Source organism: Grammomys surdaster, unplaced genomic scaffold, assembly GCF_004785775.1.
Source record: "Grammomys surdaster isolate TR1022 unplaced genomic scaffold, NIH_TR_1.0 125368, whole genome shotgun sequence".
Taxonomy (NCBI): domain Eukaryota; kingdom Metazoa; phylum Chordata; class Mammalia; order Rodentia; family Muridae; genus Grammomys; species Grammomys surdaster.
In genome coordinates, this window is record NW_021620240.1 from 203,948 (window position 1) to 229,825 (window position 25,878).

A 25,878-nucleotide genomic window follows, 5' to 3' on the forward strand; every position below is an offset into this window, starting at 1 on the left:
AGTCGAGCTCTGTGGTCGGGGCCATCTGACTGATGAGTCGTGGATTGTTCTAACACAGTCGAGCTCCGAGATCGGAACAATCTGATGAGTCATGGAGTCTCTTAGGCTTGATGATATTGTCTGGGTTTATTCTGTCTGGGGTTGGGGGTTGAAATAGAGTCTCCTGTATCTCAGGCTAGCCTCAAATTCACAATGAGTTTAAAGTGTGACTTCAACTCCGATCCTCCACACGAGTACTGATGCATTCCCATGCCTCACTTGTGGTGTTGGGGTTGAACCCAGTGTTTCATGCATGCCAGGTAAGTACTCACCGAGTGTATGTATTTCCAGGCCATGGTTGTATGATTATTGAGGGGGTGGGGGAGTAGTGTCAGTATGTGTGTTTTTAAATTTACATGTATAGGTGTTTTCCATGCACGTTTGTGTACCATTTGCCTGGTACCCACTGAGACCAAAAGTGTCAGATGTAACTAAAGTTACAGACAGCTGCGGGCTGCTATGCAGCTGTTAAACTGAACCTGCATCCTTTGGAGGAGCGGTCAGTGCTTTCACTGCTGAGGCATCTCTTCAGCCCCAGTACTAAGTTCTCAATCTCAGATAACACTGAAGACCTAGGGGAGAAAGGCCATGGTGTCAACTTACTCTCTGAATCAAAGACACAACATGGCAACACAGGTTACATTAAGTATATATAGGGCTATCTGTAGACATCTTCGTAGACAGAAAGCTAATGTGAGTAAATACTGACAATGGTGAATAAAAAACGTTACATATTTACGACTTCTCTAAAAACTTGAAAATTTTCAAAATAACTAGGGGAGCATTTTATCCTTGAACCCATTCACATTTCAAAAAATTAATTCAACAGTTAACCTCCTCAAAATGCTAGCCTTGCACTACAAAAAAAAAAAAGCAAAACACACCTCTCCACAGCCCTACCCAGAGGCAACTCAGTAACAACAGAAAAGCAGATATGCTTGTGGGTGGGGCACAACTACAACTTCAGCCCTTGGAACAAGGAAGGTTTACACAAGAATATGGATTTATGGCCAGCCTGGGCTACATAGCAAGCTCCTGCAGAAAAGAACAGAGGACAAGAACTGAAAACTCCAACACTAACTTAGTGACAAGCAGTTGGCTGGGTACTCATCTTAGCCAGTGGCTCTTCCTCAAGTCACTGAAGACAACAGTGGGGACATGTGGAGACATGCAAAAAAACTAGCACCCTCTCCAGCGAGGCTGACAAGTGTGGCAGGAGCCAAAGCAGCACAAGTGTCTACAGACATAACTTTATTGGATACAAAGTGACAGGGTGCAAAAGGGGCTAAGAGTCAGGCTCTGTAGCAGGTGGTGGCTTATCATCATCAGGGGGGCAATCGATGAAGTCAGCCAGCATGGCAGCTGTGTCGTCTTGCTCCTTTTAGGGACAAAGGCACAAAATTCAAAGTCACACACAGAAGAATATGTCAGATTGGAGCAACCCCCCAGCCCCTACCTTGCCATTTTAAATTTATTTATTTATATCCCAAAAGCTGCTCCCCTAGAGCCCCTCCCCCACCACATTCTCCTATGAGAGGGTGCCCTGTCCCCCACCACAGCAAACATGCAGCTCAGTTTCCACGTGGGTCCCCCAACAACTAGAGCCTGACTGTAGTACCTGTCAGCTCCACTGCCTCACCCAGGGTCCTCCACAACTAACCCTCTCACCTTTTCCTGAGGAGCTGAAGCTTCTGCTTCTGTCTCCATCTCTTCTTCTGCAGGTGTCTCAGGTGGGGGCAGCACCTTGTCACCTCCACCCTCATTCCCCTCTTCCAGCAGGGCAGGAGGAGCAGAGGACTCCTCTTCAGCAAGCTCCTGAGGTGGCCCTGCTGTAGGGCTTCCCCCCTCCTGCTCCACCTCCTCCTGGGAAGGGAGCACTTCAGGGGCCAGGGTGGGAGCAGTCTCAGGCCCAGGCACCTCCTCTGCCCCTGGCTCCTCAACTTCCAATAAGAGCCCAGGTTCAGGTTCTGCCTCGGACTGTACTTTGGGGGAGTCTGTAGGTGGCAGAGCTGGTGGCAGCGTTGGGGGTGGAGGTCCACCTTCTTCCACCTCCCCCGCTGAACCAAACTCCACATCTTCTACCTCTTCTAACTCTTCTTCCTCCTCTTCTTCCTCCTCTTCTAATTCACCTTCTTCCTCCTCAAATTCCTCCTCAAATTCTTCTTCCTCTTCTTCCTCTTCAAAATATTCTTCTTCGTCTTCCTCAAAGTCTTCTTCTTCCTCATCCTCATCTTCTTCCTCCTCTTCCTCCTCTTCCTCTTCTTCCTCCTCCTCCTCATCACTGCTGTTGATATTAATAACTGTCAAATCTTCTTCCATGGCTGTGGGTCCTCCCCCTCCAGGAGTCCCTTCAGGGACCAGCTGGGGTGGAGGAAGTGTCACAGGACCAGAAACAGGTGGGGGTGGGGGTGGGGGTGGAGGTAGAGGCCCTGGAGTTGCAGGCAGTTCTTCAGAATCCTCCTTAGCTGGCACAGGAGGAGAGGCTGTTGGTGGACCAGTAGAAGCCACAGGGGGAGGAGTGCCTGAGGGTGGTGGAGGCGGCAGGGATGGAAGGCCCTCAGGTACAATCACCACACTGTCATCAGAGTCGCTTTCCAAGGAGATCTCCACATCAGATGCCTCCTCCTTATCGTAGTGGACAAAGGCTGGCCTGGGCACTCTCCCCCCAAAAGTTTCATCTGGGGGTATGCTAGGCGGAGGGGTCCCACTAGGAGCAAGGACAGGATCCTCACCAGAGCCTGCACGGTGGTTTTCAGGGCCAGGAAGGAGCCTGGGTGGAACAGACACCAGGCCTGGGACAGAGAGACCTAAGTGGTTGGCTGTTGCTGGAGGTCCAGGGCGAGAGGGCACTGGGCCTGTGGATGGCATAGAGCCGGCTGAGGACATGGAGCCTACTGTGGGGATGGGGCCTGCTGAGGGCAACGGGCCTGCTGAAGGTATCGGGCCTGGAGATGGCATAGCACCTATAGAGGGCATGGGGCCTGGAGGATGGAAGGCTGGTGCCCTGAATGAAGATGGGGCCTCAGGAGGAGGAACGGGGGCAGGTGTGGGACAGGCAGGGCCTGAGCTCTGTAGAGGAGGCACTCGGGGGTGTGTCAGAGCAGCACAGGTCACCAGAGCTTCTGAGCAGAAAGATGAGACCTGAGGAAGGAAGAAAGGGCAAGAGCATCAGGAACACAAGGTCTCACGAGGCAAGCATCAGAACCAGAGAACCCAGAAATCAGAGATCTGACCCTGCCAGCAATTACCTCAAGATTATCTTCCCATTGGCCAAGAGAGAAAGCTTTCAGGGCACAGGCAAGAGGAGGAGGGCAGCGAGGGGAAGGTGCCAGCAGTAAAGCCAGCAACAGGCGGTAGAGCTCAAGACGACAGCAGGAACTGTTGTAAGGAGAGCTGCCCAGGACCTCACCCTGCTGGACACTCATGACCAGGGGCAGGACTAAATCATGAAGTCTCTGAAAAGAAAATCGTGTGAGTCTAGAAACATCAACTTCAAGGCCAGAACCTTCTTCCCAGCTTTCAATGGATCCCCCTTTGGGGTAAACACTCCCAAGTGCAGAGAACAGCAGCCCCCCCCCCTCCATCAGGACCTGTCCCTACTAACTAACCCTGTGCGTCTCCTCCTTGATGAGAGGCCCACACATGAGGATGGTCCGGCTAAGGCCTGAGAAGAGAAAGATGTGTCAAAGGCAGACAGGAAGGCAAGGACACCCAGCAGCAGGAGCACACAGCCCCCATCAGGGAGCACACAGCCCGGCAGGGAGCACCTAGTTCTGTCTGCCACTGCCTACCCTGGGCAAGGCATTTACTCTCCGTTTCTTCCACCAGTGTAAAATGGGGATGACAGATAATGCAGGTGATGTGCTACATCTATATACTGAGAAGAACTGGCCTCAGCTTAGACAATGAGATAGCAGGTAGTAAAAATACATGGGACCTGAAGGAGAGTCATCTAACAGCATGGCATCCACTTAACTTCTGGCTCCATTCTCAGACGCACTAGATGCAGGGAATCCCCACCAGCATCCTGCTACAGTGCACATGAATCCCACTGGCATGGATCCGTGGATCTCACCCACTAGTGCTCATCCTGTCCCTGCCACACACAGCCCATATGTAAAGTGCTTGACTAAATTAAACTGAGATCTTGGAAGATCAGGAGAACTACCAGATCCCCAATCTAAAAGCAGGGCGGCAGAGTGCTCAAGGCTACATGGCTGTCTGCTCATACTGCTCCACTCTGCCGACTGGCTCATCAGTTCACATCAACCCACCTCTCAGTGCAGCTGCACACACATCACTGTTGGCATTCCTATCTCCTTTCCTTTGGCTGGGTGGAGCCAAAGCTTCCCCCATATCGAGCTTTAGCTTCTTAGGAGCACTTGGCTTCCCACTTTGCAAACCTCCATCGGAGCTTCCCCTGGTACTGCACAGCTTGTGGTAAAAGGAAACATAGTCACATGTACAGGCAAACAGGAAGTCAGGACAGTAAGTCAGGAAACAGGCACAGGAGCCTGGGGAACAGGAGCCCAGGTCTCACTCACCTTAAAAGCATCAGCTGGAGGGGAGATGTCACTGAGCAGGTGGGTGAGCAAGGCCTCTCCAGAGGCCCCTCCCTGAAGCATACCTGCTGAGGCCCCACAAACTTGCACCCATAGCTCTAAGATGGCATACACCTTGGTGCGGATGGTGCTGGAGAAGGAGTAAGGAAAGCAAGGTATGAACAGAGAGCTGACATCCCAGAGCCCTGGGGCCCCTGGTGTTCTCACCCATCCTCTCCACTCCATCACCTTCGTGGGCAATCACCTGTAAGGCCTCTCCTGGCCTGGAGCTAGAGTGTCCCTCCCAGTGCTCCAGGCATTGAGAACCTGGGGAAGCAGCCGGCAGATCAGGGCACCAAAACGCAAGAGTCGGCCTCCACACCTAGGGGCAGAGAATGGACGGTGGCCTTCATTTCCAATATGTTCATCCCCTTCTCCACACCATAACCAAACTCACTTACGCAAGGATCAGTGCAGAGAGCAGGTCCAAGGCTTCAAGGTGGAGAGAGGGCAGCAGCAGCAACCTGAGGGGACCATCTCCAAGCAAGTTCTGGAGAAAAATTCAGCAACAGTAAGATGGGAAAAGAACCAGAGAAAGACAGAAAAAGAGTAGGTATATCAGATTGTGTAACATGAACCAACTCCCTGGCCCAACTCAACCCAAACCCATCTCCCATTCTGCAGAGGAGACCTGGAATATGACCTAGCCCTTTAACGATGCCTTGGCTCATCCTTAAATACTCTGTCTGCACTGGCCACAGGTGCCTCTGCTGTGTGAGTCTACTGACAGTTGCACATGCCTCAGGGACAGTTTCAGAGATGACAGCTGAGTGGTGTCCAGGCGACCAGGGTCTTAAGCAAGGCTACAATGCAAAAGGCAAAGCCCACTCACAATATTCTTGCTACTGATACCAAGGATCCGGCAGATGAGGTCCAGGATTTCCTGCACAGGGACGGACACAGGAGCCCCAAACTCAGAGCTAGAGAACCAGAGAAAAGAGAACCTCAGAGCAGTTACCCAGCTTGATTCCACATACCCATTGCAACTTCTCCAGCCCCATGCCCATTCTGTTTAATATATACACACCTGAGCATGAGCCCCAGGCAACGGGCCAGTCCTGAAAACCTCTGCCGAAGCTGGAGGAGGACATGAATGTTACCATCTTCTGAGGGGGAAAGCAGCAGCTCTACTCCAGGGCCTTCACTCTGCACAGGAGCTGGGCAGCAATACAACCATATACACTCTGCCTTTCTCCCATCCCTCCTTTTTCCTTTGTATGAGCTGCCATGTGGGTGCTGAGAATCAGTTCCCAGTCCTCTGGAAGAACAGCCAATGTCCTTCACCACTGAACCCCCTCTCCAGTACCCACCCTTTTTCATTTGTGCTACATTACCCATTGATATTCTCATCCATGTCGCCCAGAAACCCACTGCCCAGCCTCCACAGACCACCTCCTGTTTCCTCCTGCCACACTCTCCAACCCAGCTCCTGACTACAGCCCTGTTCCCTACCAGTCTCTGTTTCCTCAAACAGGGACCCCAGCAAGCTGTGCAGTGAGGTCAGAAGACTGTGCAGCTCCTGTTCCCAATTCTCAGTGTGCTTCAGGCCCTGGGAAAAGCCAGCACCTAAGGAGGGCAACCTGGAGTAACACTCGCAGGCCAGCTGCAAAAGGGAAGAGAGCTGGTCAGAGAGGAGCTGGCTCAGCCATGGGCCCCCCACCACACTAATGCCTCAGAAGAACGGCTCAACAAGCTCAAGAACAGCGAGGCACAAGTCCAGAAGTCCGTAAGAGGACAAAAGCCGATAACTGTGCATGTTAAGAGGAAGAAACCGAGAAGAGCGTCCAAACGCTGTACAACTGACAGCTAAGAATAAGCCGTAAAAGATGCCTCAGACCAGATCCCCATACTTAGTGCCTCTCCCTTCCCTTTACCTGTTGGAGCTGAGGGTTCAAGGAATCCAACCGAGACAGGAAAAAGGAAGCCAGCTTTCCCTGGAGGGGAGAAGAAAAGAAAACATCATGGAACAATGCCAAGAAGACTGTCAGTAGCAGTCTTTCTACCTGAGTCTTTCGCTTTATTAGACACAGGAAGCAGGCTGCATTCATAGGGTGATGACAGCTATTAACGGATATTTCTGTGGTAGAGACAGATCCTGCACTTGAGCTCTGGTTCTGAGCCTCCTTCCTGGGAGAAAGGGCCTGGTTCCTGCCATAAAAACAACTGGGCTCCCTCTGCTAGTTTTTGCAAATGAGTCACCTTTCCTTCTGAAGCCAAAATGACAGTTCTGAAAACCAGAACTCCCTCCAGAGCAACTCTACACACTAACACACCAATGAGGCCCAGCTAGAATGAATGCACTGCCCAGTGGTATGGGTACAGGACTTGGTCACAACACAGGCTAGACAGCAAAATGAAGGCAACAAATCTCAGAGTATCCACTGTCTATCAGCAAACCTCTGCCTGATACGAGGAGACCTGGAGTAAGTGTTCAACCTAAGGTCCACCATTTCTTCATGGGAGAACAAAAGGGGCTCATGAACCCATGAATAATAATGAGGAAAAGTCCACTATTAGTTTCGGTGACCTGTAAGTAAAATGTAGTTTATCTCTCAATTTTAAATGCAAACAAATATGCTTATGAGCAGGACCTGTGGCTGTCAGTGATGAGCTCACTTGTTCCTTTCACAGCGTAAGAGGAACACCTTACCCTACCAGTTACATGAACCACAGACTCAAATCAAAGAATTAATACCACCTACTTCTACAGTGAATTCTAATGCTATGCTGTAATGGTCCCATTGTGAGTATGTTAGACTTGATCATACCAGAAGCAGGGCTCAGACACCCTCAGAGTTTCCAGTTCTCCCTTCCCTCCTAGTTCCTTAATGTTGTCAATCCTGATACTTTCTTCCCATAACTTCTTACTAGAGACCAGCTCCCTAGATCTAGCTTGCATGACCCAAGACCCTGCCGACCTCACACGGGCAGACGGCACAGAACTGCCACAGAGTGATTGATCATCTGCAACTTCCACATACTGGAAGTCCTAGGGAATCAAACTCAAGCCATTAGGCTTGGTGGCAAGTGCCTTTTCCACTAAGCCATCTTGCCAGCCCTATCAATACTTTTAAACTCTTCTGAAACGCTCTAAGTGAAACATTTAATACAAACAGAAAGTTTGTGATCCCATGTATTTTTGTTTTATGAAACTGAATTGTAACTCTGCGGGGGCTAAGGATAGAACTCAGTGATTGGACTGAATTCACTCCACAGTACAAAAAAAAAAACAGAAATCCTGTCCTGACCACTCACAACTTCTATTAGTTGTGGAGAAGAGCAGCCATTTGAAAATGAAGACTCAGTACACATACATTCACTGAAAATACCTGCTCTGAGGCTTCACATACTGGAGGTAACAGTGACCCACACACCCTTATCCACAAGGGATATGTATCAACATCTCCAGCAAATGGTTGAAACCATAAATAATTCCAAATCATAAGTTTCATGTTTATTTTGTTTTGTTTAAAATCTCACTATACAGCTTAACTCCAAACTCACATCCTCCTGCTTCAGCCCTGCGAGGGCACTACCACCTCAGCCTATATTTTTCCTATACACACTGACCTATCATAAAGTTTAACTCACAAGCTGGGTACAGAAAGAGCTTAACAACTTAGTAATAAACCAGAAAAATTATAATAATAGACTACTTTGCGAGTGAGACACAGTTTACCCTCTTTCAGCAGCTTAGCTGCTCCCTCCATTACCAGACAATTATAGCAGCACAGGGCTTGTGTTCAAACAACCTTTACTTTATGTTGACTTCAAGTGATGTCAATTCAGGCAGGCTAAAGTAAAGAGAAGCCATAAAGTGAAAAGTTGAAAAGTTTTTGACTTAATGAGGAAAGGAAAACAAGTGCTGAATAGTGACTGTAAGAATAAAACTTGTATCAGTGAAACTGTCAGGGAAAAACAAGTCAGGCTTGGTGGCAAGTCTCTTACCCATGACAGATCCATGCTATTATTGCTACCAGAACAAAGGCAGATAAAAGCACGAGAAACAAAACCAGAAATTGGGGTGGGGGGTAATAAGACTCTGTAGCACCTTCTTCCTGAAGGAAACCGTTAGTGCTTCAAGAACAAAGTCAGGACAGTGGGAAAAACAAGCAGGGTAGTCTAGAGATCCAAAATAGGCAAGACAGAAAGAGAAAGAGGCTAAGGGGTGGGGCCTGGAGTGCATGAGGGATAGGGCCTGGAGTGTAGCTGGGTGGTAGGGTAATCATTAAAAAGAGGGGGTGAGGGTGGTAGGGGCTGGAGAGACAGTTCCACTATAAGCACACTGGCTGCTCTTGCAGAGGACTCAGGTTTGATTCCCAGCACGCACATGGCAGCTCACAGCCAATCATCTGTTAGCTTCAGTTCCAGGGGAATCCAACACCTTCAGACCTCTGCAGGCACCAGAGAAACACGAGGCTCATAGAGATACATACAGGCAAAATGTACATATAACTTAAAAAAAAAATCTAAATTTAAAAATAAATAAAAGGGGCCAGGAGGGAGGGAGAGATGAAGAAAGGAGTTTATGGGTTAGAGAAAGGACCTAGAATCAGACAGACAAAGCTACAAGCCCTCCTCATCTTGGGGGCAGGTAATTTAAGTCAATATCTTCACTGTGAGGACTAAATGATACTATTCCAGGGTTGTATCGCTATACTATGCTTGTTATGATAAGAACTTAGAAATCCCAGGGATGGAATCTAAGGAGAACTTTAAAAGTTTCAAAAGTACTTACTTTTAGAGAGCCACAAGCCCGAGGAAAATAGGTCACACAAGCCTTCATTCCCTCCAAAGCTGATTGTTCACACTATGGGAAAAGTAGAAATCAGAAGGGAGAGGCCAAACACCAACAGCCCATATACTTCCATCCCATCCCTGGCACACAAGGCCCCTTCTCCAGTCAGTCACTATTCTCTTATCCTTACACCTAATCCCTAAGCAGTTCCCATAACATTCTTTAATCCAAACAGTATAAACAAGAACCAAAACTGCAAAGTCTCACCTCTGGTCTGAGGCCCAGCAAGGAAGTAAGAAGCCCAGGAAGGTGGTTGGTGGAGATGTCCCGAAACAGGGTAGGAAGCTGGGATGCATATCGGAGCAGATCCCTCAGGACAGCCACAGCCAGCTCCATGGTGGATGGTGAGTCCTGAGACTAAAAACAATAGCACCCATGCTGCAAACCTTACCTTCACTGTCACCAGAAGAGGGACAGGAGATAACAGCACAGGGCTTTTAAGAAATACCACAGCTTGGTAGAGAGATGGCTCAGTGGGTAAGAGCACTGGCTGCTCTCTCTCCCAGAGGGTTCAATTCTCTGCATTCACAGGGCAGCTCACAACTGTCTATAACTCCAGTTCCAGATCCAACAGCCTCACACAGACATACATGTAAACGAAACACCAGTGCACATTAAACAGATGGATAGATGAATGGATGGAGAGACAAATAAATGGAAATACCACAGCTAATGTCACTATTATCATCACATCTACCATAGACAGGAAAGAGAATGAGGAGGCTACAAAAGGAACCTATGTGTCTACAGAAAGGACATATTTACGTTTTAGTACCTCATGTCTGGAAAATGGGATGTGCATTTGCCTAGCATACATGAGGCACTGGGTTCTATGTCTAGAACCTCAAAAAAATAAGAATAAATTATAAAATAAGAATGTATCTGGGTCCCAGGAATTTGTTTTAAGAAAAAAAGTAACAAAGCACACCTTAAAAGATCTAAGTGCATAGGAGATTGCAGTGGTCTTTATTCTCCCATATTACATTTCTCTGCCTCATCTCTCCAAGTTTGATACACACCCACCCTGGAACTCATGGGGGAAAGCTATTTGGTTTCAGGACTTTCTGGAAAATTCACAAGAACCTAAGGGAAACAATAATTTGGTATATACCTCCCTCTAAACCAGAGGAGGCCATGTCCCAACAGCATATACAGGAATGCTTACTAAGAAAACATAAGCAGCTGAGTTTATCGTCCTGCCTGTGTCCTAGCTATCAAAGGGCAAGGCAAGAGGGTGGCTTGAGCCCAGGACTCTGAGGACAGCCTGGGTTATATATCTTACCTCAAAACTAATTTACTTTGTCTTCTATCTATCTATCTATCTATCTATCTATCTATCTATCTATCTATCTATCTATCTACCTATCTATCTACTTATAAGTGAAGGCAGGAGCACAGAACTCAGAGGACATCTTTCAGGAGCCAGTTTTTCTTCCCACCATGTCCAAGACTGAACTAAGGTTGTCAGGTTTGGCAGCAAGTGGCTTTACCCACTGAGCCATCTTGACCAATCCATTAATTTTAAAATGAAAGAATAGTTGGGGCCATGGACTACAAAATAGGTCTTCAACGCTGTCCAGCAATCCTACATTTTTTTTTTCCCAGCTAGCTTTCTCCAATGAACTTGCAAATCCCAACTCCCCCACCAGAGCTGAAGCTAAAGACAGGGGTTACTTTAGGTTCTAACTCCCAAACCTGAAAATGTAGGTAAAGAACAAAACAAAACCCTGAGGTTTTTAGGTACCCTCATTCTCCCTCATTCTCCCTGATCAGCCTCCCTTCCTCCTGGCTTATAGACCCCTCCTTCTGTCTGTAATTGATCCCTTCACTGGGCTTCACTATGTCCCTTCTTCTCTTCCCACTAACATGGGCACAAGCTTACTTTGCTCCCAGCTTAGAAATGTTTTCCTCGAGCCAATACAAACCTCTACCCTCAAATCCCACGAGCTACCCAATTCTGGACCCTTACGTCTATCCCTCTTCTCCCAGTTGCTTCTCATCCCAATCCAGTCTAGCTTAGTTCCCAGCTCTTCAAACACCACTTTCACCAGTCTAAGTTTATGTTGACAGGAAATGACTCTAGGTCAGTCTTACTCCAGCTCCACTGAGTATAAACAGAAGGCACCCCTCCCTTGTTCCTCCTGTACTCCCCCTGGAACCCATCCAACCCCACAATCTCACTCATTCCTCCCTCTTCCTTTGGACTCCATCCAAGTCTCAATCCTAGTTATCTCCTTGGCTTGCTCTGTGTCAGGCTCAGATTCTGCAGTGAACTCCTCCTCCCACACTGAGTGACCCTTCAGCACAGTATGCACATAAAGCTCAGTTCTGGCAGGGACACACACGAAAACCCACCCCATCCACTGCTGGCTAAGCACTGGTAACTCCCCTAGCAAAACATACCAACAGAAGCCCTCCTCAGGTCATGGTCACACAAGAGGATGTCTACTGAAAGAGCTGCTACTCAACACTCCAGGTCACACTCACAGTGTTTTCCTTTATTCCCCGAGCTTTGGCTGTCTTCCAATGTTCTGAAGACCACAAATCATGTTGGTCATGTCTTCTCCCAAAAGCCAAGCAATCATGAGACTGCTCACTTGGCCCCTTCAACCCCAGCCACCCATCAGTTCTTATCAGTATCCCTCCTCCAGGCCACCGCCAGTGTCCTCCTCTACCACCTTTAAAGCCATCTATCTGGTCTCTCTGCTTCAGGCCTCTCCTTTCAAATGTGACAATGTCATCACTACTACTTCACTGTCACCACTATGGTTTGCATAATCTCCAAATTCCCTCTACTGGATTCTTAATCCCCAACACAATAGTGCTGAGATCTCCTCTCCCTAAGTCATATAGACAGTTACTGCAGGGGCAGGTCTGTTAAAGAGGAAAACGGCACACACTCATTCCCACCGATGTCCTCCATGTTATAATGGAGCAAGCAGATCCTCAAGAGATGCTTCCCCTTAACTTGTAGTCCCAGCTTCCAGAGTCACGATTCAGACAGCTCTGTTCTTTACACATTGCTCAATCTGTGGCACTGCGTTATCACAGCAGAAAAATCTACATAGAACCTCTAATGAACTCCCACTACTCAAAGAATAAAAGCCAAAATTCTTATTTAAAAAATCCATGGTTTGGCTCTTCTACAACCAGCTTCCCAACCCCATCTTAACCTCATCAATCTGCCATGTTTACAACTCTTCAAATGACCAACTTCCTCCTCTATGGGGCTTTTACATTCTTAGAATATTTTACAGCCAAATTAAGTATTGCTCAGAATAGAATGCATTTTGTAAAATGATGGCTGTAATTGCTGATCTACACTATCCTGGGTAGGAATAGATTTCCAGTCTTTATTTACTGTAACAGGTATCATTCCAGTTAGTTATGTCATTCTCAGTTCAAGTAACTTCCATTAGAACAGAATCTGCCAACTGTAACATGTGAATATCTGGTTTTGCATGGCCCATAAGCTACAAATGTTTTTTTTTCCATTTTTAAATGTATAAAAAATAACATTTAATGGAAACCACATGGCTCATAACTCTAAATCAGTATCTGCAAATTCCTAGTTCATACAAAAATATCCCACTTGTTGTTGGAGGAGGAAATGTGTCACTGTGAGAGTGAGATTTGAGATCCTCCTACCTGCCTGGGAGATAGTTCTCTACTGGCTGCAGTTGCATCAATATGTGGAACTAGGGCTGGTGAGATGACTCAGAGGTTAAGAGCACTGACTGTTCTTCCAGAGGTCATGAGTTCAAATCCCAGCAATCACATGGTAGCTCAAAACCATCCATAATGAGATCTGATGCCCTCTTATGGGGTGTACTTACATATAATAAATATAATAAATAAATAAAAACCCTTGGGCTGGAGCGAGCCAGGCCAGAGCGAGAGGGAGAAGGGATGGGGTGGGGGTGGAGGTGGGGGTGGGGGTGGGGTATAGAACTCTCAGCTCCTTCACTAGCACTCTGTCTGCCTAGACACTGCCATGCTTCCTGCCTTGATAATGGATTGAACCTCTAAACCTGTAAGCCAGCCCCAATTAAATGTTGTACATTGTAAAAAGAAAAGAAAAAGAAGATATCCCAATTCCTGTATTAGACTTAAGAGCCATCCAAGTGGAGTCCAACACCTCTTAACTCTGGGCTTAGTAGTTTGCCAATGTACTCAGAAAATGCTTATGGAATAACTAAGTGTAGAAAGCACAGCAGATGTTAGGAGAGAGACTAGAACTTTAAAAGAGTAACAAAGCAATAGACACAGACACACACATGTCCTTACAGAAGGAACTTCAGAGATGTCTCTCCTTAGGCAAGGAAACCAGGTGAAGCTGAGAGTTATACCGTGTGAAACGGCAAACGAAGTAAAGTAAGCTAACAAATAAAACCATCAGCAAGTTCAGAAAGATCTGTATTCGAAGCTTAACCTCCTCTGTCCACAAAGTAGAAAACTGTTCTCAATTATCTGAGAGCTAAGTGTCCAAGCTAAATGTCCATACCTGACCCACACTAGGCAGAACAGAGTAGAGCAAATCCTTACCTGCAGCACCTGCTGGATGCTCCGAAGCCAAGAAACACAGTGTTGCTGGAACAACTCTGTGGGGCTCTCCCCTACCAACAAGGACAGCAGACACAGGCCTTCAAACCTGACAAGCAAGAAGAGGGTGGGTGACGAGGATGTGGGCTAGACTTCAGAAGCCTACTGATGTCCTTTTACTTTCCTTGTATATTCATTGTTGTTCCTAAGACTCCATCCCCAGATTTCCTATGGTTTCTACCTCACAAGACATGGAAGACTCAGAGAGAGGTAGGAGTATCAAGCAAAGAAGGAAGCAGGGCCAATCTCAGGTGGGAACAGGAAACCTAGGAGATGGAAATGGTGAGCTCACAAAAAGAAAACTCCCTGCAGCTCCTGGAATGGAAAAAAAATCTCTTGAATCCACTGGGTTGGAGACAAAGGATAGGCAAATATACACTCAACCAACTGTCTAAAGGCACATTGTTCTGAAGAAAGGGGATGAAAGACTTACCGAGTTTTGATGGAGCCAAGATGTGCATTACTGAGATTCACCAATGCCCCAAGAGCTGAAAGATTCTAGAAGTGGAGGGGAAAAAAAACAGGAGTGAACGAGGCAAAGGTCACTAAAGTTGCACAAGAAATTCACCAATCCCTTGTTGCTCTTGAGAAGGCTTTCTCAAGGTGCACTTTCTAAGTACAAAAAAGCCATCACCCTGTACTACAGCTATCTGTCAGTCTGTTTTCTCAAATTCTATCTTGCTGACCTCCTCCCTCATGTCCCACAGTTAGGGGGCAGGGAGCATAAACCTCAGAGCTAACAAGAGGACACCCCAACTCATCTACTAGATTTCAACAATAAAGCTTGCTCACCTCAGCAGACCTCCCTTAGCATAAAGACTTCCAGATACGTGCTGAATGAACATCAGATCCATCACAACCCTTCTTCAGTCACTTGGAAGAAACAACTCTCTTCCTCCTGATTCTGCCTTCCTTACAGGCAAGAACACACCAACATTGACTCAACCTATCTTTCTTCCAAGCACTCCCTCACACATAGGCATGTTCCTTCATCAGCCCCTTTACAAGTAACCCAAGCACCAGACTCCTCTCAGGTTACCTACATCTCCCAAAGGCCAGAAATCATCCATTCTTTCTAATTCCACATCAGCACTGGTCAGATAAAGAAAGGTACAACTGAATAAAACAAGATTCCACAACCAGTGGCATGGCTCAGCAGGTAAAGACACGTGCCATCAAGCCTGACAACCTGCACTTGATTCCTAGAACCCACACGTGAGGAGAACCAGCTCCCAAAGGTGTCCTCTGACCTCCGTTTGTGCATGCATACTCCTGTATGTATACAAAATAAATAAATAAACGTGACTTCTAAATTTTTTTTAAAAAGGCATCTGTGGTGATGCATGCCTTTAATCTCAGCACTCAGGAGGCAAAGACAGGAAGATCTCTATGAGTTTGAGGCCAGCCTGGTCTACAAAGCCAAGTCCCAGATAACCAGGCATCTGTTAACACAAAGAAACACTGTCTTGAAAACAAAAAACAAAAAAAAAGGGGGGAAAAAGGAAGGTCCTTAGTCAGGTGGCAAAAATAGTTCATTCGTTTATTCAGTACACATTCAGTAGTCTATTCCAGGAGAAACATTGCTTTTGGTGCCAGGTAGCTTATCTCCCAGATGGAGGAGAGTGTAAATAACCAATCCATACGGTAAACACAGGCTGAGCATCCATAATCAGAAAATCCAAAATGCCCAAACCCAAAACATTTGAGTTCCGGGGACCTAACTCAAGTGGAAACCCCACACCCGACTTTACATTACAACACAGGTGAAGCCAGGTGGTGGTAGTGGTGCATGTCTTTAATTCTAGCACCAGGAGGCCAGCCTGGTCTACACAGCAAGTTCCAGGACAGCCAGTGCTACACAGAAAAACCCTGTCTTGAGAGAAAAAATAAAGGAAAAAACAAAACAAAGCCAGGCATAATCCCAGCCAGAAATGCATAAACAAAAGCTAGACAGGTGGTGGTTAAGAACACTTGTTGCTCTTGCAGAGGACACAGGTTCAATTGCCAGCTCCCATGTAGGGGTTCAAACTTATCTGCAACTCCAGTTCCAGGGGATTTGATGCCCTTCTGACCTCCATGGGCACCAAGTATACAAACACACACATTTGTATGTGCACCACATTCAGGCAAAACACACAGAAAATGAATAAATCTAAAAAGTAAAAATAAAAACAAAACCACAAGCTCACACTCAGCCCCCTTAGTTGTGATACAGCTTTTCCATGACCCCTACACACAAAGGATGACAAAATGCATGATCAAAGGCCAGAGTGGTCAACAGCTACTTCCCCATAATGCATCACATACATCTAAGCCCTGCATGCATTATTCACTATGAATTGCTTTTTTTCTTCCTTCTCTCTGCTTTGTGGCATAAATGTGTGTGTCAGAGAGAAAGAGAAAGAGAGAGGCTGCAGACACCTCTAAAGGCAACACCAGTAAGAAGACAGCAGCCCAGGTGGCCACCCACAGCCCAGGTGATAGCCATAGTAGACCAGTGGTAGCCATGAAGAGGACATAACATTATAGAAACGTACCAACTGACAATTGGGCAACATGTGTGCAGGGCTTACTGAAGGGCTAGTCAATGTACATCAGAACAAAAACTCAGGTCACTGGAAAAATCAGAGAGATTTCTAAAACACACAAATGAAACAAAAAGCCATTAGCAAGACAGACAACTGGAGTATTCCCAACAGTCTGAAGAGATAGTACAGTGGATATAAGCACTTGCCACACAATCCTGTCTTCCAGAGCCCACACAAAAGCCAACCACAGTAGTATAAGCACCTACAATCCCAGTGTCCCCTATTGACAAACACGAGGTAAAACAAAAGTGCATCAACATAAACTCTCCGCCTAGCTAGTCCACCACAGCCAAGGAACCTTGTCGCGATACAGGAATTTTAAGTTCCTATGACTTTGACCTGTGCACTGTGCTACCCTTGCCCACAACCACCAACATAAACATACACACAGATGAACAAGATGGCAGATAGCTGTTGACCACTCTGGCCTTTGAACATGCATTTTGTTATCCTTTGTGTAGGGGTCATGGCACTCTCAGGCACAGGTAGCTGGATCTCAGTGAGTTTTAGGCCAGCCTGGTCTACATAGTTCTAGACCAGCCAGAACCACACAGTGAGACTTGACAAAGAAAAAAAAAGGCAGAACTTCACAGACTGCTTATGGAAGTGTGTAAGAACCACGTGCTGAGGAAGACACTTGGGTTACTAGCATGTAGGGCTGAATGCATGTGAGGTTTTTTGTGTACAGGCTCCTAACCAGGTAGACAACATATTGTCTACGGCCTACCTACCTTTTTTTTTGTTGTTGTTGTTTTTCGAGACAGGGTTTCTCTGTGTAGTTCTGGCTGTCCAGGAACTCACGCTGTAAACCAGGCTGGCCTCGAACTCAGAAATCTGCCTGTCTCTGCCTCCCAAGTGCTGGGATTAAAGGCGTGCACCACTACCGCCCGGCCGGCCTACCTACCTTACCAGCCTCAACTCTACCCACTCTCTTCAACCACCTAAACCCCTAACCTAAACAATGCCCTTATTTTCCACCCCTTCCTACACGAGGGTCCCTCTAACATTTTAACTACCCCTTCTACATTCTTTCACTACCTAACCCCCGTTCATCTTAAACTCCAGGTCCTTTGGAGAAATCTCTAAATACTTTCTTTATATCGGTTTAGGAAATTCATACTAGATTCAGTCTTGTGTTACAGCATTTTGCTCATCGCCATTATGGCTGGAATTGGAGCGCCGAGTAGGGGAGTAGGCCTTTGGCTAAGAGCTAGTAAATATTTGTGTTCAATTACCCTAGAGAAAACATCGCCAAAAGAAGTTTCGCTGAGGAGGATTCAACTAGTTAAGTGATCTAGCATAGAAATGAGTCCTTTCACTGCTTTGTGCCTTTCAATGAACTAACAGAAACGGAGCCTAATTTTTCCCTGGGGAAACCGCAGGTAATGAGATACGTGAATCTCGTCCGGAATGGTTAAGCAGCTTTATTCTCGACTCTCGGCTCTCCTCAAGCTCACGGCTTCAGGAAGGCGGGATCACAGTGCCCAGCTGCCTCACCAGCCTTCCCACGGTGACCACGCGAGCCACGGACTTACCTGAGCCCCACCCGCTGTCCCATGCAGCCTCAGTAAGCACATGAGCCCTGGCAAATGTGGGGCCCACTGGATTGGGGGATGCACAGGGGCAACGGGGGACCCCGTTCGCGGTTGTAACAACCCAGAAATGCTCTCTAACAGCAGCAGGCGCAGACGCGGGCCGGATCCCACCAAAGAGAGACCCCCAGGCCCGCCAGGAGCCCCAGCCGGGGAGCCCGCGGAGGGCCCACTAAGAACGGCTGCCGCCATCTTCACAGGCTCGAGCGATGGCGTAGCGTGATGACGTAACATAAGCGCGACGCACGCCGCTCGGGGAGGGGTCTTGAGGAGGGGGCTGCGGCCCGACGCGCTGGATGAATGAGGACTGACTCCCTTGTGGCAGGAAGGAGCATGCGCAATGTGGGCGGGAACTGGGGCTTGGGCGGCTTGCAAGCTGCTAGCCCCAGGCCAAGCGCTGTAGGGCGGGGCGGAGGCGGTGCTGCGCTGGCCTGACACGTGGTCTGCAGGAAAGGCGCGGGAGTCCGAAAGATTTTAGTCCAGCGTGACTTCTGGTCACCTTCCCTTCTGGCTCAGTAATCCTAAGAAGCCAACCCCAAGTCTGAAATTTGGGACGTTCTAAACTGCTTTTCCAACAATGGGAAAACAAGCTCAAACAGTGCACATGCCACAAAGTAGCTGAAGTGCCACTCTGTCCCCAAGACACTCCCACAACAATTTATGTATTTACATTAGTCTGTCCACAAACATAAATATTGTTTTTGCAAGAGTGGGCTTTGCTGTTGGCTTCTTTTACTCACGTAATATGGAACTGGCGATTTCACTGGCTGTGCCAAGAGCTAATCATTGCATCCCTGAATTTTGCTGCCCCAGGTTTCCCTAATGTGCTAGCCAACTCCCTAATAACTGAGCACTAAACGATTGCTAGATTTAGATTCAATCGTGGTAGAGTGTTTACTTATCATGAGGGACTCCCTGTGTTCAATCCCGAACTCTCGTTAAAACAAGAAGCTCACACAATTCACACACCCCAAATGTTAGTATTCTGTCTAAACTCCACCTCCACAGGCAGCAGCCAGGTATGCTCCGCCCCACAGTTACCTGGCAACAGGCAGGTAGGCCTGCCCACTATAAAAGGGGCTGCCTGCCTCCTCCTCTCTCTCTTGTTCCGTTGATCCCTGCCTGCAGGTTCTCTGCCCCCTCTCTCCTCCCCCCCCTTCCCTTCCCCCTCTCTCCACATGGTCATGGCTGGCCTCCACTTCTCTCCTCTCTCTTCTCCCCACACTGGCTTAATGTACTTTTTTTATTTGATGTTTTATTTATTTACATTTCAGATGCCATCCCTTTTCCCCATTTTCTCTCCCTGGAAACCTCCTATCCCATCCCCCCCTCCTCCTTTTTGCTTTTATACCATTTTAATTACATGCAAGGATTAAGATCAGTTCTATGTTGAGGAACTAGCAATACAATAGATGCAAATAGTCAAGGAACAAGCAAGACAATAAACACAAATAGTCAAAGAACAAGCGAGGCAATAAACAAAATTCCGTGATCACTGTTTCTAAGGGCTTATCAGGATGGACAACATATCTGAGCCAACTTCCCTGTCCTAGTCCAAAGTCGTTTTCCTGTCTGAAGTCTACTTCCTTGTTCTAGCCTAAAATTTAGATTCCTGCCTGAAATTACTTCTTTGTTCTAGCCTAAAGTCAGATTCCTGCCTGAAGCCCACTTCCTTGTCCTGGGGCCATGTCAGATTCTTGCCAAGCAGCCCCAAGAGCTCTCTCCCTCTCCCCCTTTTTTATTTCATAAACAAGACTGAGCCTGTCTTAGGTCATTCTGCCAAGAATGCCTTCTTGGAATATGCATTATCAAAAGCAATGCACTTCTGAATTTTTTCCATTTCTCTTTCTAATCCCACTCCTGTCTGTATCATCACCCTCTTCCTCCTGAACTCTTAGAACATTTGTTTTGATACCAGAGACAGGGAACTGAGGTGCATCTTTCACACATCAAAACAGACCTGGCCTCCTGGTTTTCCCAGCATCCCTCAATCTCTACCTGTCATACCCTGCTCACAACCCTAAACTCTCTAGCTCTTTCCTGGACTCTCTTGACTTGTCTTCTCTTCTCCTTCTTCTCCTCCTTCCCTTCTCTCTCTTTTCCCCATCCCCTCTCCCCATGGCTATTCCCCCCTGGCCTCAATCCTTGGTGCTAGTGAATTCTGAGGAGCAGCCTCCCAATACACCTGCTTTTCATATAATCTAATCTGGCTGGAATTGGCTCGTTTCACTGGTGATGGAATAACCTATGGCTTCTGAAGGCCTCTCCATTGCCTTATCTCCTCCCTCTGTGGTCAGCACTCCACACAAAAGCCAAATTAGGCTTTTCTGATATAAACCAGTTCTTTGTTTTGTTGTTTTTGCTTTTTGACAGGCTGACCCTCAGACTTGTGGTAATCTTCCTGCCTCAGGCTCACAAGTTCAAATGCTGGCATTACAGGTTGGAGCCACCACAGCTTGTCATTCCCAGCTTAGAGTCAGTCCTTCAGTGGCTTCTAAAGATGAGAAAATTCTCTTACACAGACTAGAATCTATATGACCCGACCTCAACATGTTCAAGTCCCACTTCTCCTTTCTTCCTCTGTTTTTGTTTTTGTTGTTGTTGTTGTTGTTGTTGTTTTGGGGTTGGGGAGATGTTTGAGGTTGTTTTGTTTCTGGTCTTCCCCTCATCTTGCACTAAGCTAGCCTTCTTTCCTCCAGCAACATCTCTTCCCAATTCAAGGCCTTTGCACAGACTTTCAATTTTGCTGACAGGCTTGTTGCCATACTCAGAAAAGTCTTTTTAACTAGCTCCATGGCAATCTCCATCACACACACACACACACACACACTTTTTAAAGTCAAGGTAGCCTTCCTTGGTGAACTCCCTGTGAAGTTAAGGATGGCATTTAACTCCTGAGTCTCCTACCTCTCCCCCCAACCCAAGTGCTGGGATCCCAGGTCTGTGCCACCACGTCCAGTTTCTTCTGTGCTGAGGATGGAACCCAGGGCCTGCATGCTAGGTAGGCATTTGACAAAGTGAGCTAAATCCTGGTCCTCATTTTTGACTCTATTAGTGTGTGTGTGTGTGTGTTTGTGTGTGTGTGTGTGTGTGTGTGAGAGAGAGAGAGAGAGAGAGAGAGAGAGAGAGAATGAGAGAGAGGTATGCAGACAGGAAGAAGCACCCATGATGTGCCATGGTGCACATGTGGAGTCTGAAAACTTTGGGCACCACAGGCACCTCAGTGAGTCCTTCTACCAGCTGAGCTGGTTCTTCCCTCTTTTTAAAATTAGTATATATTACATTTACAACATAATATATTTCATGGTTTCATGACCACTTAGAGATTTTATTTTGGAAGTACTTTGAGACAAGGTCTTTCTATATAGGCCAGGCTGGCCTCAAACTTGCAGCAATTGATGAGCCAGCCTGACTCCATCTTAAGATTAAGAGCCATCTTATTACAAGGTCAAAATAAATTCACTCTTGTGTTCTATAAGTCTTGGGTTTGACCATGTCTTGACCTATTTTCTGAAATTTGACATGTTCCACACCCTATACCCTAATCTCCACCCTGATGAGATGTTCTGCCAAATAGTTTTGAAATGTTCTGGCAAGTTCCTACACAACCAAAAACCCCATGAAAATCCCCTATTCTTGGAGTTTGTGGGGCTAATACAACCTTGCTCAACTCAACTAAAAGAATTTGGATAACAGTCTTTACTCTCATTTGCTGGTAAAAATACAATCTTCCTGCTTCTGCTTCTTGAGTACTGATATTAAAAGATCCATCACCACACCCAGCTCTCAGCCTGCCCCCAGTGCCTCAGACAGAATCTTACTATAAATCCTACTCTAGACTCACCAGCATCCCCTCTCCTCAGCTTTCCAAGTTCTGGGACTCCGAGCATGTACCGTCATACCCGGCTCTCTATAAACGATGTTCTTCATTTATATTCACAAATATCACCTTCTCTTTTCTTATTCCTAAACACTGGTCCCCTTTCTCTTCCCAATTACAATGACTTTCTTTTTTTTTTTTTTTTTTGTTTTTTTTTTTTTTTTTTTTTTTTTTCGAGACAGGGTTTCTCTGTGTAGCCCTGGCTGTCCTGGAACTCACTCTGTAGACCAGGCTGGCCTTGAACTCAGAAATCCGCCTGCTTCTGCCTCCCAAGTGCTGGGATTAAAGGCGTGCACCACCACCACCCAGCTACAATGACTTTCATGGTTTGGAAAAACAACAACAACCTAAATTCTAAGAACACGTGACCTTCGTGTTCCGGATCTGCCTTATTTCACTAAACATGATGATCTCCGGTCTGACTCCTGCATACGATATACTTTTGTTCTTCATCATGGCTGAATATCCTTCCTTGATGAGCACCTAGATGCCGTGACTTAGCTACTGTGAGGAGTGCCATGGTGCATGCCGGTTCCCGGTAGCTCTTCTGCCACAGCTTTCAGCAGTGTGTGTGTGCTCAGAGGTGGTACAGCTGAGTCACTTTATAGTTGTGTTATTACTTTCTGAAACACCGCTGTGTGGATTTCAGTAATGGCTGGACTAACTTACATTCCTTCCTGGCAGTGTTTAAGGGTACACTTGCACACTTCCTTCCTCCTCTTCCTCGCCAGCATGCTGGCGTGTGCTGCTTTCTTTTTTTTTTTTTTTTTTTTTTTTTTTTGGTTTTTCGAGACAGGGTTTCTCTGTGTAGTTCTGGCTGTCCTGGAACTCACTCTGTAGACCAGGCTGGCCTTGAACTCAGAAATCCACTTGCCTCTGCCTCCCAAGTGCTGGGATTAAAGGCGTGTGCCACCACCGCCCGGCTTGCTGCTTTCTTGATAATAACTATTTGGACTGGGATGAAATACATTTTCACTGTTGTAAGGTTTTGATACTTTGGGTATTGGTGGTGGTGGTCCTGGTAGTGTGCATATGTTTCTCTCTCTCTCTCTCTCTCTCTCTCTCTGTGTGTGTGGGGGGGGGGAGAGAGAGAGGGGGAGAGAGAGAGAGAGAGAGAGAGAGAGAGAGAGAGAGAGAGGCTCACATAGTTCAAGCTAACCTTGAACTTCCCATAGCTGAGGATGACCTTGATTCTTCTGCCTCTACCACCTCACTGATTAAATTATAGGCATTCAGGACACCTCTCCTCTCTTTCAATTTGTGCTACCCTAATGACTTAAGAGGCTGAACATCTATTCTGGTATTTATCTGCCGTTGAAAACTGTCTGTTCAGCTTAAGGGTCCTCCTCCTCCTCCTTCTCCTTCCTCTTCCTCCTCCTCCTCCTTCTTCCTCCTCCTCCTCCTCCTCCTCCTCCTTTTCTTCCTCCTCTTCTCTCATACAGTGCATCCCTACTGCAGCCTCCCTCCCTCCACTTCTCCCTTCCCTCCACACCTCCCCTCTCCCCAGATCCACTCCTCCTTTGAAATTTCCCTTCAGAAAAGAACAGGCCTCTCAGAGATGTCTGCTGAACACAGCATAACAAGATACATAAGATTGGACATAAACCCTCATGTCAAGGCTGGCAAGGAAGCCCAGTAGGAGGAAAAGGGTTCCAAAGGCAGGCTAAAGAGTCAGAGACAGCCCCACTCCCACTGTTAGGGTTTCCATAAGAACACCAAGCTAACAACCATAATGTATATTCAGAGGACCTAGTGCAGCCCCATGTAGGCTGCTTGAATGTCGTCTCTGTGAGTCTCTATGAACCTGCTTAGTTGATTCTGTGGGCCATGTTCTCCTGGTGTCCTTGACCCCTCTGGCTCCAACAATTCTTCCTTCCCCTTTGCCATGGACTTTCCCGAGCTCCAAGGGGAGGGACCGAGGGAGGTCTCCAATTTGGCCCCTCTCTACTCCTACTGATTGGCTGGGAAACTAATTTGTGTGGTTTTCTGACTTTTTGTCTGTGCACCACATACATGCAGTGCACACAGAGACCAGAAGAGGGCGGTAGATCCCTTGTAATTGGAGTTACAGACGTTTGTGATTAAGGTTCGAAATTAGAGTAGCCAGTGCCCCTAACCACTGAGTCATCTCCCCAGCTCTTAGCTTGGTGGTCTTATATGTATATTCCTGATAGTAAACTCCTATCAAATGAGTGTCCGGTGGACATCACACTCTGTTGTTTTCCTTTCTGTGTAGAAGCTTTACTTTCTTTCCTTTTTTGAAACCCTTTATTTTATAGCCCTGTCTGACCTGGAACTTGCTACATAGACCAGGCTGGTCTCAAAGTCACAGAGATCCACCTGTCCTTGCCTCTTAACTGCTGGGATTAAAGATGTGTGGCACTACATCTAGCTGTGCAGAAGTATTATAATGTAGTTAAATCTCTTTGTGATTTATTTGTGTTTGGTTGCTATGTGGGGTGTATGTTCACATGTGTTTAGGTGTGTGTATTCACAAGCTCACAGAGGCCAGAGCAGGCATCCTCCTCCAGCACTTTGTCTTATTCTTTTGCAGCAAGATTTCTCAGTGACCCTGGAATTAACTGCCTGCCTCACCACCACCACCAAACCGACACAAGTCTAGCAACCAGTGATCCTCCTGTGCCCACAGCTCTAGCGTTACCATATGTGAAAGACCACGCCCAGCTTGGTTGGTGGAATCGGAACTCAGGTCCTCATGGCTGTCCAGCAAGTGCACTTAACTCCATAACCATCGCCAGCAGACTGACTTTGAGATTTATTTTATTTTATGTGCATGAGTGTTTTGCCTGCATGTATGTCTATGTACCACATGCATACCTGGTGCCAACAGAGGTGATAAGAGGGCATCAGATCCCATGGAAGCGGAATTACAGATGGCTTTGAGCCATCATGTGGGGATCTGGGATCCATGTGGGTGCTAGGATCTGAACCCAGGTCCTCTGGAAGAACAAGTGCTCTTAACTGCTGAGCCATCTCTCCAGATCCATCCCCTTCTTGAGTCAGGAGTCCTATGTAGCACAGGTTGGCCTTGTTGAACTCACTGTATAGCCAAGAGCACCCTGAAGCCCGGATCTTCCTGCCTCACTCTCCCAAGGGCTGAGTTGAAAGGCATGAGTCCCCACACCTGGCACCATTCATCAGCTCCCATTGTTCACTAACGCTGGAGTTGCGTTCAGAAAGTCCTTGCCTATGCTTAGCAGCATCTTGAAGTGTTTTCCCTACATTTTTCTCTGATGGCTTTGATATATTTTTAATTGATTTTTGTTCAGAGTAAGAGAGAGAGAGAGAGAGAGAGAGAGAGAGAGAGAGATCTAGTTTCACTTTTGTACATGTAAGTATCCAGTTTGCCCAGCACTATTTGCTAAAGAGGCTTTTCTTCAAATGTATCATATGAATATTCTTTTTTATTTTAATTATTTGATTTTTTTATTTTTAACTTGTATATGTGTCTGTCTGTCTGTCTGTCTGTCTGTGGGTATGTACATATGAGTAGAGGTGTCTTGGAGGGCAGATTTCCATGGAGCTGGAGTTATAGGAGGTTGTGAACCATCCAACATAGGTACTAAGAATTGAACTGGGGTCTTCGGCAAAAGAAGTATGCATTCTTACCCACTGAGCTGTCTCTCCACCAACCATATAAATTTTCTGTAGCACATATTACTAATAGAAACATATTTACATCTGGTGGTGAGTGCCTGTAGTCCCTACAACTTGGAAGACTGAGGTGGGAGGGTCACATTTGCCCACCAATTGAAGG

The 25,878-nt window shown here is 46.8% G+C and overlaps 1 protein-coding gene across 1 annotated transcript; it reads right to left on the reverse strand.

Annotated features, from left to right (window-relative positions):
• Nucleotides 1-1,275: 1,275 nt before the first annotated feature.
• On the reverse strand, nucleotides 1,276-18,425 carry Pelp1 (proline, glutamate and leucine rich protein 1). The gene is made up of 17 exons (XM_028785955.1): nucleotides 18,164-18,425; nucleotides 14,474-14,538; nucleotides 13,984-14,089; nucleotides 9,646-9,795; nucleotides 9,379-9,450; nucleotides 6,515-6,574; nucleotides 6,093-6,243; nucleotides 5,668-5,797; nucleotides 5,473-5,560; nucleotides 5,042-5,130; nucleotides 4,846-4,962; nucleotides 4,584-4,731; nucleotides 4,314-4,473; nucleotides 3,648-3,703; nucleotides 3,288-3,494; nucleotides 1,708-3,180; nucleotides 1,276-1,417 (listed from the first exon to the last, which is right to left on the reverse strand). The coding sequence occupies exons 1-17, from the start codon at nucleotides 18,410-18,412 to the stop codon at nucleotides 1,325-1,327; spliced, it is 3,414 nt and encodes a 1,137-aa protein (XP_028641788.1). The 5' UTR covers nucleotides 18,413-18,425; the 3' UTR covers nucleotides 1,276-1,324.
• Between the last annotated feature and the right edge of the window lie 7,453 nt (nucleotides 18,426-25,878).

Bases quoted from the DNA above. Each gene is read 5' to 3' on its own strand.
- Pelp1 (XM_028785955.1), bottom strand. From the start codon at position 18,412: ATGGCGGCAGCCGTTCTTAGTGGGCCCTCCGCGGGCTCCCCGGCTGGG. The intron at 5,798-6,092 runs GTAGGGAACAGG...ATTGCTGCCCAG, and splicing joins GTTTGAGGAAACAGAGACTG to CTCCTGTGCAGAGTGAAGGC. The intron at 3,704-4,313 runs GTGGGTTGATGT...TTCTCTTCTCAG, and splicing joins GTGTGCAGCTGCACTGAGAG to GCCTTAGCCGGACCATCCTC.